The sequence below is a fragment of the Rattus norvegicus genome, chromosome 5, assembly GCF_036323735.1.
Source record: "Rattus norvegicus strain BN/NHsdMcwi chromosome 5, GRCr8, whole genome shotgun sequence".
NCBI lineage: Eukaryota > Metazoa > Chordata > Mammalia > Rodentia > Muridae > Rattus > Rattus norvegicus.
This window is the reverse complement of record NC_086023.1, coordinates 149415206-149428380: the sequence shown is the minus strand read 5'-3', so window position 1 is coordinate 149428380 and position 13175 is coordinate 149415206. Positions and strand designations below refer to the sequence as shown.

The following is a 13175-nucleotide window of genomic DNA, read 5'->3' as shown; positions in this document are numbered from 1 at the left end:
GGTTCGGTCCCCAGCTCTGAAAAAAAAAAAAAAAAAAAAGGCAAATATACAGTGTTGTATATTTACAATCTAAGTGCAGAATGCAGGCCAGTAACGTCTGTCCTGAGTGTGGTGTTTTCTACCAGCCCAGTCTCTGATGGGTTCCCTAGGTGTGTTTTTTTGTCCCCACTATTTATTGTTCTGTGTCTTTATCCTTTGAACTGTAGGATTTAGACAAGAGTCAAGAAGAGATCAAGAAGCATCATGCCAGCATCAGTGAACTGAAAAAGAACTTTATGGAATCAGTACCCGAACCACGGCCCAGCGAGTGGGACAAGCGCTTGTCCACACACTCACCCTTCCGGACTCTTAACATCAACGGGCAAGTCCCTACCGGAGATGGAGTGAGTACCATGTCTGTACCATGACTGTAAGGCTGAATGCAATAAGTATTTTAAATATGTACGTTAATAGTCTGTGTCTGAACGTTTAGAGCTGTAATGTGGCTTTGATACCCTAACAGTCTGTTGCTGCTCTAAAACACGCCTGAGCATTTAGGTAGCTCAGTGCAGTTGTTCGAGTCCTTTAGAGTCACTCGTGGATGTCTGGGCTGTGAGAAATGCTCAAAGCTGCCTGCCTCTGGCTAGTTTGTGTTTATAAACCGACTTCATGCCAGGAAGGCTTTGTTTATATTCAAAATATGCCTTCCCGGCCGGACCAGGGAGTTTGCTAAACTTAGTAAGGTCACAACTGGAAGGAAGTACATCTTTTTAAAACTTTATTTGAGCATTTGCACAACTTAAGAAATGTGTGGAATGATTGCTCATAGTTATGTAAGAAATAAAAGAGGCCCTGAAGCCAGAGAATGTAGAACATGGGATTTCAGAAACACAACTGACGACTGATCTTGCATAATATCAGACCTTCAGCCCGCTGTTTTATGAGACAGTTACGATCAGAGCAGGCCAGAGACACCTCTCAGGGTCTGTTCCCCATTATTTCCTACCTTGGAAACCCTACTACAGAATAAATAAATCTGTTTAAAGGTAGTATCTTGTCAAATTTACATCTAAAACGTCTTTATCTTTAGCCAGTGCCATCTGTATAAACGGTCACCATAACTTGGTGACTGACGTAATGGTGTGCTCACTTTGCCCCCCAAACAATAGCAGCTCTAGTTGAGAAAGGCAGAGCAGTGTCTCCAGTAAAATCCTTAGGTTACCAGGCACACCCGCAGTTTCAGTCCTTGTGGGGCTGAGGCAGAAGGATTATTTGAGTATAGGATTTTGTGGCTGAATCAGATATAGACTCTTTCTCAAAACAAAATGAAAATTGGGTTTAAATTTTTTTTTAGGATTCTTGGTAATCTATCCAGATATAACATTTATTATTTAGTTTCTGGAACTGCAGACAGGGATAAAAACTCTTCCAGGAATACCTTTTGTGGTTTTCAGATTTGGATTAAAATTAGCTAACAGGCTCACAAGTGAGGCAGGAGGATACCTCTTTAACAGGCCGTGGGTTGGGTAGATTCAGTTGTTCCCACACATTGTCCCCTCAGACCCTGTCCCCGGACATACATGTACATTAGTTCTGTGTTCTAAGTCGTAGCATGTACTTTGAACTGGTAAGTGAGACGATGACTCTGAAAGGCAGATACTTCATTTTGATGTGTCCTTAGAAATAAAGACTCATTAAGGTCCAAGGATAGTTACAGATTGAGTCGACTAAGCGGGTCTGGCCAAGCAAAGCCTAATAAATGCTCTGAACAAGCTGTTTATCTCATTGGGCCTGCTTTTAGACTAAAGGATTTTAAACATCCTCGCTTACCTGGTGTTCTTCATGGGAGTGGTGTGTTGCTATCTCATCTGTTAACACCCACATGCACACACGCACACGCACACACACACACACACACACACACACACACATACACACACACCCTGTAACTGCATATTTTTCTAGAAGTTCTGATTTGGACTCTGAAAGTGACTTGAAAAAGTGACTTGATGCTTTCTCGGATGGCATTGGGTAAATCTGTGTTGGTCTCCATTTTCAGGAAATAGCTTATATCTTTGAATGGAAACCCTGTAGAAATCATCTGAGGGCTGATTTGGGGGATGGCAAGTGCCATTCTTTGAACTGGGGGTACCTCTCCTTACCTTTGGCAGCTTTGTCATTGCATTTCGAGGCAACTGAACTTTATATAATTTGTGTATGACCAGGTGAAGAAAACTTCTATCCTCCCCTCGGAGAGAAAGGTTGGTGGGCCAGAGGTAACGCTGCTGCCATGACTGTGCTGCTCACGCAGAACTCGCTCTTGTCATGGCACTGAGCAGAGCACCCCCAGAACTCAACCACAGCGGCTGAATCACTCTTTTCTTTTGGCTGTACTAGTAAATCCACGCCCACAGCCTTTGGCCTCACACACCACATTCCCCTGCTGCAGCATCTGCAGTTCTGTTTGCTTACTTCAGCGCATGGCTGGTTGAAAAAGCTGCATGCAGTTGTTAATATGTACTCAGAGAGAAAATGAATTTAATGATGCCCTATTCTTTTTATGTTGTCTTTCTCCTCCCACCGTATTTTCATTTAAAACTCATTATAATTTTGCATCCTGTCTTTCCTTTTATTCTCCTTGCTGACCAGTCCCCTAGCTACTTTTCCCCTGATACATATCACTTAGGGGTGTGCAAAGAACCCGTGTTCAGCTTCCAGACTGACCAGAGAAGGCTGGCTCAACTGAAGGAACTCAGAGCCAAGTTTTTCCTCTCATAGATGCCATCCGCCTTGACCACGGAGAGCAGCATACAGAGATGCAGGGGAGAAAGTCCAAGTTGGCCAACTGGGGAGCAGGGGGAGACTTCCTTAAAAGTTATCAAAAGTATTTGCTAAGTATATAAACCTTCATGAGGACCATAACCATTTCAGTCAGGATTCCCAGGCTGTGCGATCACTGAGGTCTTTGGGGGATGTATTTGCCTCTCTTCTTCTCTGTTGCTGCCCGCACTCCAGGGTAGACCCTGGAGACACATTATAAAATTTATAATTTTGTTCTTATCTTGCAGTCTTTACTGCTTCTGTTCCACTGAGCAAAATCTAATTCTCATACTGAACTATTGCAGTTAGAGTCGTTTTTGAAGAGATATGAAAATATGCTCTTTATATTCTGCCATTCTGTTTGTTAGTAAAAGTAATAACTTCATTCACGACAAGCAGAACGCTTCTTTATTGACATTGTCTGATCCATAGATGATTGGCAGCATCAAAGCAATTAAACAACCTGAATGTGTAGGAAAAACACTCAGGCACGAATACCCTCACCAAGACAGTAAGCGACAGAGTGAAGGGAAGCCCGGGACCGCTTGAACTTCCAAGTGTTCCAACACTGGTTTAATCCAAACAGTAAATTTTAGTTTAATCATATAGTTGAACCTGCAGGGTAAATTGGCCAAAGTAGAGAGGAGCTAAAAACCAAGAGCACCCAGACGACTTCCCACACCTTTGCACATCCCCAAGTATCACTCAAGCATCCTTCCATCTGTCATTTTGTTCATCTCTCTGTCTTTCTTGATCTTCTACGTGAAAGCAGACACAGGAACGTGCTCTGTTAGTACAGGGTGAAGAGAGCAGTAAAAGGCCAGAGAGACCAACTGAGAGAACCTTGTCCCAGCGAGAAAATGAAGAGATTGCTCCCAAGGTTTCTATTCCAATCCCTGAGGAACACAAGGCTCTCAAAAAGTGCCGCCTCTACTCTAGTGCTTTCCCGTCGCCTCGCATTCCTTTCATGATGTCTTTTCTCCTGGTCCTTGCCCTGGCTGTTTGGTGGCTGATCTTTCTGTGACTGGAAAACAGGGTGCTCAAGACTAAAACCACTCAACTCTGTCTCTGGCTTCAGATGTGTAATTACCCACGTCACGCCTCGGACCCTGAGCGTCACTGTCATAGGGACCTCCGGAGGCCGTTTTTCTTGTCAGTAATAAAATGTGAATCTCTGGAGAGTCTACATTGTGAGGAAAAAGGAGTAGCAATGGATTGGCCCACCAGTACTCCTGCCCCAAAGTCAACTCGTTAGGCAAATCAAATGGAGGTGCATGGCAGGTGGTACCCCAAAGCTACCGTGCATGCTCTTACTGTTGACCTGTTCTGTCCTCTGCTCAGTGTCTCACACAGACTGGGACACCCTGAACAAATGTGATGGACTGTTTCCCAGTCTTCTATAGCCGTTATTGTGGCATGGGCTCTGTAGTTTAAGAAGAAATTCAACTTCCCAACCTTTGAAAAAGCCTTAAAATCAAAGTTTTAATCCAAAAATCCATAACCACTCCTTTTCTTAGAGTGTCTAATCAGTACATGCAAAGGCCTTTTCTTGAAGGGGCTTTGACACCTGTGGCCTTTTTGTTAGTGTTTATGACCGGAATGGAACAGGCAGTTTTATTCTGCCTGGTGTGTAGAAGAGTCATGCAGAGGTTAAATGCTGTCTTTTAATGCACAGAGAGTTGATGTAGTTTAGGAAAATGGTGCTGGTGTCCCTTGGCCTCTAGCCAGGGTGGAAAATTTCAGACTACCTACCTTTAAAAGTCCTAGAGTACAGATTAACTCGAGATCTGTTATGTAAACACACTTTTCTCTAAATTGAAATATTGTTATTTCCTTGTGGCATAAGTAATTATTGCTAGAAGCAATATTTAACTGTTATAATAAGCTTAAATGATACTTTGTTTCCTTGTACTTCAAACCTGTTCTCCCACTTGTGTTATAATCTATTGTTTCTAATCAGCTGCCTTGAATCTAAGCTTTCACTGTGACGTGTGTCCAGTTTGCATGTGGATTATGAGGCTTTCCTGATGTAGAGGTGAGCACGCCCTCCTCAGAGCACCATTCGGATGCTAAACCGGTGGTTTCTCACCTTAACTATATTAACCTTGCATGATGTCGCTTGCTTCCCGACGCACCTGAAAGCATCCATCTGGATCACTTGTTTACGTCTCAAACACTCGTCTAGACTCTGAGTTCGTAGAGTCATCGCGTTGAGACTCTATCTTTTATATTATTTCTTAGTGCTTTTTGCTCACTGAAATTTCTAAAGATGGTTTTTGCCTTTGAAGAGGGGGACGGGGAGAGAGAGTAAAAAAAAAAAAAAAAAAGGTAAAACCAAGAATTTTGTTGTTGTTCTTCAGAGCTCGGTAGTATTGATCTGTTGTCTTGACAGATAGGATTGTCTGATATTTACTGAAAACTGCTACAGTGTACTCCACCATCATTGGACTTAGGGAAAAAACTGGAAAAAAAAAAAAAAAAAGCAAGGGCCAGGCTAGATTTAAAAGAAAATGTGGATATGTATGGTTTGTGTAACAAGTTATGTCTATTTATAACAAACATTTTTTAAGTAGGCATATTTACTGCTCCACTCGTAAGGAAAGGGATGGCAAAGCCCTCTGAGGTACTGAAGAGCTGCTTTGCAATGTAGACCGTGGCAGGCGTGAGGACGCCTCTTTATCTGTGAAACAGATGTAAGATTTCCTTAATGGAGTAACAACTGCAACTAGCATTGATTATGTTCTTGTAAGTTTTTTTTTAGGAATTAAAAATTAATCTCAAAATTTTATCAGTACTTTTGTAACTTTCAGATTATATTTCCTACAGTTCCAGTTTTCATCGTTGTACACAACTTTTTATTAACTACTGTAAACATCACCCTGAATTTTGTTTCCTTTTATATTGGAATTATTTCAAATCCATTAAAAGTTTAGCGTGAGCCAATGGTAACTGTTCAGCGTTCTGAAGTGTAGCAAGGACCTTCAGAGATCTTTGCTAACAAAGAAGTCACTTCCTATCAGTAAAGCTGACCATAGGTGGATGCCAAGTCCTTGTATTGAACAAAGCTGATGAACGTGGGCTCAAAAGATAAATGTCATAGTTATCGGAAGACAAACATAGCTGTCCTGCCCTGTGTGAGCTCCCATTAATGGCGCCAACACAAGAGGCCACAGACAGCATCTCTTCTCTCCCCTATTTCACCCCATTCTTAGCACCACGGGCGTTCCACTTTACCCTGGACCAGCTTCTCGATGGCAGGTCCAGAAGTAGTTTGGTCTAAGGATACCTGTGTCAAGTGTTGGAGTTTTTGCCTTGTTTTCCTGCCAATCATTTCCAGTTTGAATTGAGGAGGTCTTAACTATCTGGTGCCCGTATTTCCACCTAGTTCCTTACGGACAAACCTACCTCATGAGAACGACTCTGCACCCTGTTTTAGGAAGCGATGGTGTTCAGCCCTCGGCCCCTGAAGAGCTAGGAAGAGAGACTCTTTTTAAAAAGCAGACACATGAACCTCTTGAGATTCTTCTTGAAGTGAGCAAACAGCCCTGTTTAGATCTGTCTGCTCCTGGCTGATATTTGACAAAGCACTTAAAACTAGTAAAGTTAAAAATGCTTTTCCAAGTGTATTCAGCTCCTAATGAATTCAGACAGTGTTCTTTGAGCAGAGCGTACTTGGGAATAAGCCCAGCTTCTATATTTTAGAATTTTTTTTTTTTTAGCTGTTTGCTTATTGCTAGCATTCGTAGTATGAAGTAGATTCCGTTTGCAGGTTTTACACCTTTGTTTACATAGTTAGTGAGAACTTAAGGAGGGGGGACTGACTGCTGACCAAGAGTAGATTAGAATCACCTCTGGAACTGTCTGTCCTGCTGTCATTGGAGAACCCGGGGGCTTCCTTAGCCACTTCCGTGGTGGTTTCTATGGTAAACCCACGAGGTACTCTATATCATTGAGGCTCAGTTACTTTTAGGGGTTATCACCAGTAAAAATGTTTGCCTACACTTCACCCAGTGGTGATTACTTAGAAAGAGGAAAACAAGATGAACTTCTGTCTCACTGTTGCTTCCTGGAGGAACTCTGCAGAGCCGCCCTCCTTCCCCTTTAAGCTTCATACAGATGATGAAGTCCTGACCCTCACAACTCTACATGGGAACCTCCCCTTCTCATTACACCTAGTACGTACTCCCTGCTCTTTGTGGCCTTGACACCAGAACCAGAGACAACTCCTGCTGTCACCTCTCCTGCCTTAGGATCCCCTTGTACTGGAGCAGATTGAGAAGCCCACTGGTGCTGGGCTGGGAAAAGGCAGCTGGATGGTTATGAAGGTCTGCTCTTGTGGTTAGGAAGCCTCTGGAGTTAGGCTAGGACAGGTCAGCAGTGGCTATGACCGTCAGGGTTAAATTTAGGGGATTTTATTTGGTAAATAAAATTCCTATCACCAGTGTTCATTATTTTCACAGGTCAGAAATACAGGCTAAAAATGAAATTTTGAGCTTGTTGGAACATTTTTCCTCATTTTTCGTGACTTGGTGGTTTATAGTATTCTTCCTTTACCATGGTTACAATCCTCTTTGGGATAATCAGTAGATAAGCCTAAGATTAAAAAGAAGGAAAAATAAAATCCCAGCTATCCTTCCTGGTCCCTAAATCGACAGAAGCAGTTGACTTCTCGTTTCATTCCCTGCTGTCTTCAAGAAAAGGGTTATAGCTCAGTTATGGAGAGTGTGTTTAGTATGCATGAGGCCCTGGTTTGATCCCCAGCATGAGGAGAACTGGGAGGAGGTGCAGGGTAGGAGAGGGGAACGTGGTTACTTCCTGCACATTGCAAGGATGCAGGAATAGCACCCCTGATGCTCGAGTCTGACAAGATCTTAAATCTTTCACTCTGGTACAATGTCATTTAGAGATGTAGGAGCTGGCATGGCAGCTTGTGCTTCAGTACCTCCCAAGAGAGATGATCGTGTTGTCTGGGCAGCCGAGCGTTTGTGTAATTCACTCTTCTACAAAGCCGGGTGCTTCTCTATTGCTTCGCCTGTCGGTCTTGAGTGCAGGGATTGTATTGAGTTGGGTGTGGTTGTGCAGAACTGGGAATGCTGACGAGGGGAATCGGAATGAAATCAGAGGAGACTGAGGCAGGAGAGCCAGTTGAAGCCAGACTAGATTACACTCTGAAGACCGCATTTCAAAAAGGAAAGAGAACAAAACCTCTGACCTCTTCATGAAACTTGTTAAATTATAGGCAGCTCTCTCTCTCTCTCGTGGAGTTGATCTTAGTTCTTAGCCTTTGAGGACTGCTGTCTGTATCCACGGCGAGGCTTTGTTTGCCGTCCATCACGTGGTTCCCAGGTACGCCCTTGCCTTGTATATAACAAATAATCAATGTGTGAACTCAGTTACTAATAACGGATGGGAACGGATAAGCTCTAGCTTTGACATGAACTCTCTTGTACTGAGATACATTTGATCACTATATGCCTCATCCGTAAGTGCAAGCAGCTACGAAACCCTTGTGCAGAGCAGCTTTTCTTGTTAATTGTCTGCAGTCCCTGCTTTACTTAAAGGACCTCAGGTTGGACGCCACTATGGTAAATGCTGGTCTCTCTTGTTAACATCTTGGAATTTGGTTTGGTTTTCGTTCATCATAGCTATTGATCAACTATTTTCACTCCAGAATATATTATTAAGACTGGCATGGGCTGGGGATTTAGCTCAGTGGTAGAGCACTTACCTAGGAAGTGCAAGGCCCTGGGTTCGGTCCCCAGCTCCGGAAAAAAAGAACCAAAAAAAAAAAAAAAAAAAAAAAAGACTGGCATACATGTTCATATGTTTAAGTTCGTCTTGGAGTATGATGTCATTGACAGAATGTCTGTTTATCTGAAATACATCGCTGACATCAATCTGATACGTTTTTCTGTTGTTTTATACACTATAAAACCAAAACCTATCAAACCTTCGAGAGTTTTGTGCGTTAGGTGGCTGGGTGGCTGGCACAGCTTCTCTGAGGAGTGGCACTGTGAGGTGAGCCTCTCACAACTGCTCAGCTCAGCCACAGCAAGAAATGAGAGGAAGCTCAGCGTGACTGCATCTCAGTCAGAATTACTGGACACAAAATTTGATTTTTGTACAATTTTTATGACACTAAATACTTTTCCCTACCCATTTAAAAATCATCTATTCTTAGCTCATGGCCATACAAAAACATAGACTGGAATTTGGCCTGTGGGGACTAGTTCTCGGATTTCCCTCACAGACTAGAAAGCTGATTGGTTACTTTTTTTTCTGGCTTTGGTACTGTTTTGTTTATGGAAATTGGCATCAGGTGGCTCTTCACTGGAACATGAAGTCCCAGGACGACACGGTGCCCTTGTCTTTACCCCCTTCTCTGCGTGGACTGGGGTCTTAGTAGAACTCGCTGACTACTGTCTATTCTCTTTGTTTGGATTTAAAGGGTCTGTCTTCGATTTTCTCATACAGAATAAATAAGTAGTAATCCCTAAATACCTTCTCTTTAACCAGATCTTTTTTTTTTTAAAGATTTATTTTATTTATTATATATGAGTTCACTGTCGCTGTCTTCAGATACACCAGAAGAGGGCATCAGATCCCATTACAGATGGTTGTGAGCCACCATGTGGTTGCTGGGAATTGAACTCAGGACCTCTGGAAGAGCAGTCAGTGCTCTTAACCGCTGAGCCATCTCTCCAGCCCTTTAGCCAGATCTTTAAAGTATGTAATAAGCATGTTTTAAAACGTGGGAGCAGGAGAGATGACTTGGCGCTTTAGAGGGCTTGCTGCTCTTCAGAGGACCTGAGTTCAGTTCCCAGCTCCGTTCCAGTGCGCTTGCTAAATGGCTCAGACCTGCCTGTACCTCCAGCCCCAGGGGATGCAATGCCTCGGGCCTCTGCAAGCACCTGCATGCGTGTGCGCAGACCACTCCTACACACACGTTCATAATTAAAAATAACCCCTTTCTAAGTGGAGTGATTTTCCACGGAGCACTTAGTGCATGTCTGTGTTTCAGTTGCATAAATTTAAGATTAAGCATTTAAGGGACTCATTTGCTTTTCTAATTTATTCTTGTCAAAATGAAAGACTTCTTTGAGAAGTCCCTGGATCAGAATCCATCGGGGGCAGTTGTCTTAGTAAGTTAGCAGAAAATACTGTTCTTTTTAGACTGGCTTTGCCCCTTTTTTAACCTTAGTTATTGCTGGTTAGGAGTGTTTCTGTCTTTTTTCTTTTTTTATTAAAACTTATATATAACTACACTCTAGCTATCCGTTTTCAGAAACACCAGATCTTATTACAGATGATTGTGAGCCACCATGTGGTTGCTGGGGTTTGAACTCAGGACCTCTGGAAGAGCAGTCGGTGCTCTTAACCTCTGAGCCATCTCTCCAGCCCCAGGATTGTTTCTTACTAAGCCCTAAGCCCCTTTTCCTTTCAATCTCCTGTCCAGAATCCTTTGGCTGTCAAACTTACTTAAATTGTTTATCCATTAGCAGTTCAGCATGGTTTTAAGCCTGTAGAAACCCGCTACAGAATCCCTCTTTGGGGACATTTCTTTGATTTTTTTTACATTAATTGCTTTGTTATTATGTAGATTTATGGTGACTAGCTCTCAGTGCAAATCAGCTTCTGGTTGCTAGTAATTGTTAAGGAAGTTAGAGCTGGTGATACTGGACACAGACAGATCCAAAAGAGATGGGAGAGGGGAGGGGGGAACCTGTACTTCAGCGGATTGGCTTAAGATGCCTACCTGGAAAATACCGTCTGCACCCAGTAATTGCTTAGTCCTGACACAGAGGCGGTGCGTTCGCGTGTGTTCGTTTCTCAAAATATTGTTTTAAATCAGCTTTGTGTTTGTTTGACTTATTTGTGTCAAGTTTTAAAAATATTGGTTTCTAACCAATTTAACCAGTCACAGTAACGTGTAATTGTCACTTTTATTCTGCTAACTTGCCCTTTGTGGGTTTTTTTTTTAAGAGCACTGAATAAATTAGTAGTTATTAACCATCCATTATTGCCATTCTGATCAGATGGGAGAGTGGAATGTGTGGGTGTGAGTACGTGGGTGTGAATGTGTGGGTGTGAGTACGTGGGTGTGAAGAGAGCTTATTCCTGTCTTGTGGGAGATAAGAGGATTGTTACTTACTCTACCTGAGTACCCTCACACTACAGCTCCAGGTTTTACCGTATTTTTCTGTTGATGGCTTAAACCACCAGACATTCCGCACTTTGAAGTGGTCTGTTTACCAGATCAAGGCATATACTTGTAGTTCTGTCTAAGTGATAGAAAAATGCTGTTGTCTCTCTAAGCCACACTCAAGTTTGTTGAAAAATGTTAGCACAGAAAGCCATTTCATTACGGTGGGGTTTTCTTTCGTGGAGAGGAGATACAGATCGCTGGGAATCTAAAAATAATTTTGTATTGCATCTAGTTCTGTGGAGTCATGGTCTGTTTCCTAGACATCAAGTAGGGTATAAGTTTTAAGTGTTTATTAAGACTCGAATGAAGCTGGGAGTGGGTGGTACACAATGGTAATCCAGCACTTGGGAGGCGGAGGCAGGAGACTCAGGAATCTAAGGTCAGCTTTGTCTACATGACGAGGTCAAGGCCCATGTGTGTCCCTGTCTCTTAAAAGAGAGAGGTTAGGGGGCTTTAACAAGTTTTGGAAAGGAGGTTTCTGTGAAGTTTTGCTAACAAATTTAATGTTCTGTCACAAATGACTGGAATTTTTGTGCTGGTTTGTGACTCCTCCTCTCCTCCATTGCTCTTCCTGACCCTTCGCCGTGTAATGAAGCAGAACTGACCACCAAAGTTTTCTGTTCTCACAGCCGTGTTCAGCATAACCTTAAACACTGGCCTAAGCCCTCTGACTTCTGCAGATCTGCTCAGGTGTGAGAAGCTCCTTTGATCTGTGGAGTCTTCGAGGGTGAGTGCAGTGCGAAGGCAAAATTTTTCTATTAGCTAATAGTTAAAATTTTGCGTTGGGCATGGGTCTCGAAGCTGTTCGCTTTCATAGTCACCTATTCGGGGATAATCTAATAACAGGACAGTTCAGAAAACCATAACGACTACATTTGGGGAGGCGGAGGTTAGCTCAGAGCCATGCCTAGGATGTGCGAGGTGCTGGGTTTAATCTCCAGCACTTAAAAAGGAGTCAAGGCCATTTAAAGAATTACTGGGATTGGCCAGCTTCACTGCCTTCATTGGAAAAGAAGTCCATAGCAGTATGGCGAAATGTCTGCCCAAATCCACTCTTTTACCCAGATAGAAGCTCTGTATACCAGGAAACAGCCGTCCGTGGCCCTTGAACAGGACTGAGTCTCACGGGCACTCTAGTGAGAACCAGCGTTACTTCCAGCATCCAAACTAGAAAAGATGGGCGTGTGACCACAGAAGAAATGATGATGTCCAAGTGCACAGTGTGAAGACGAGGGGTTGTAGCTCCTCCTTCCAGGCGAGTGTTGTTAGTTTATCCCCACTGCTGCTGCCTTCGGAAGCCTGAGTTTTGAAGCAGTGGGAGCTGTTGTTCACAGGCTTCGGGGATTGGCGGCCAGGGGTGTTTTCTTTTCAGTAATTTTGGTTATTTCTTCATTTGTTTCCTTTTTTGGCTGAAGAATGGGCTACCGCCGGCTGCCTTGTCATCTTTATGTGCTGTTTATACATGGCTTGTACCAAGAAAGCCGTTCCCACATCTGATTTATCTTTTATTGCAAGTGCCCATTTAAAAGCGATTTTGAGAGTAAATGTTGTTTTGTTAATTACCAGGTTGATGTTCCTACTGGTTATTTTACAATCGAGGAAAACACTGATACTTAACAGTTTCTCAAAAGAGAGAAGAGATTATAAATATCTATCATGTAATGTATAGTGATATGTGTTGGATTTTCAAGCCTTTTCCTGGGGCAGTTAAAACATTCTTTCCTAAGACATGAAACTTTGTGTCTTTTTTTTTTTTTTTTTTCTTTTAAAGAGAAGAACATAGAGACCGAGCACTGGCAGTTAACTGATGCTATCAGGATTGGAGTTGACGGTTTTTTCCCTTGCATGTTGCAGACCATCTTGGAATACTGCAGTGTTGATAATACATGTAACTGTGATATTTATCGTTTACCTTACTTAAGGACCAGGAGGTGAACCCTTCTGCTGGTGTCTTCTTTCTGTGCTTAGCAAGATAACTGCGATCCCTGCTGGCTCTGTGGGCCTTTACAGTGCTGTGCATTTCCTACTGGGCTTGCAAAGCAAGGGGGATGCGCTTGTGGAGGTATTGTGTCTGTGTGAGCCTTGTGCCCCCAATCCTAGGGTCACCTCGGCCATGCCCCTTTCTTATTACACTTAGGGCTGGGGAGATGGCTTGGTGGTGAAGTCCTTG

General features: G+C 43.0%; 1 protein-coding gene across 51 annotated transcripts in view; it reads left to right on the top strand.

Annotated features, from left to right (window-relative positions):
• Epb41 (erythrocyte membrane protein band 4.1) overlaps window positions 1–13175 on the top strand; it is a 154099-nt gene that overhangs the window by 119798 nt on the left and 21126 nt on the right. For 31 of the 51 annotated variants that reach the window (XM_063287563.1, XM_063287556.1, XM_063287555.1 and 28 more), the window contains one exon: window positions 207–383. In XM_063287563.1, the coding sequence (XP_063143633.1) occupies window positions 207–383 (177 nt within the window). Of the gene's footprint in view, window positions 1–206; window positions 384–2204; window positions 2256–2628; window positions 3092–3571; window positions 3680–13175 lie in introns of those variants that run through there. The other 20 variants (XM_063287549.1, XM_063287567.1, XM_063287562.1 and 17 more) reach the window with 5 other exon arrangements.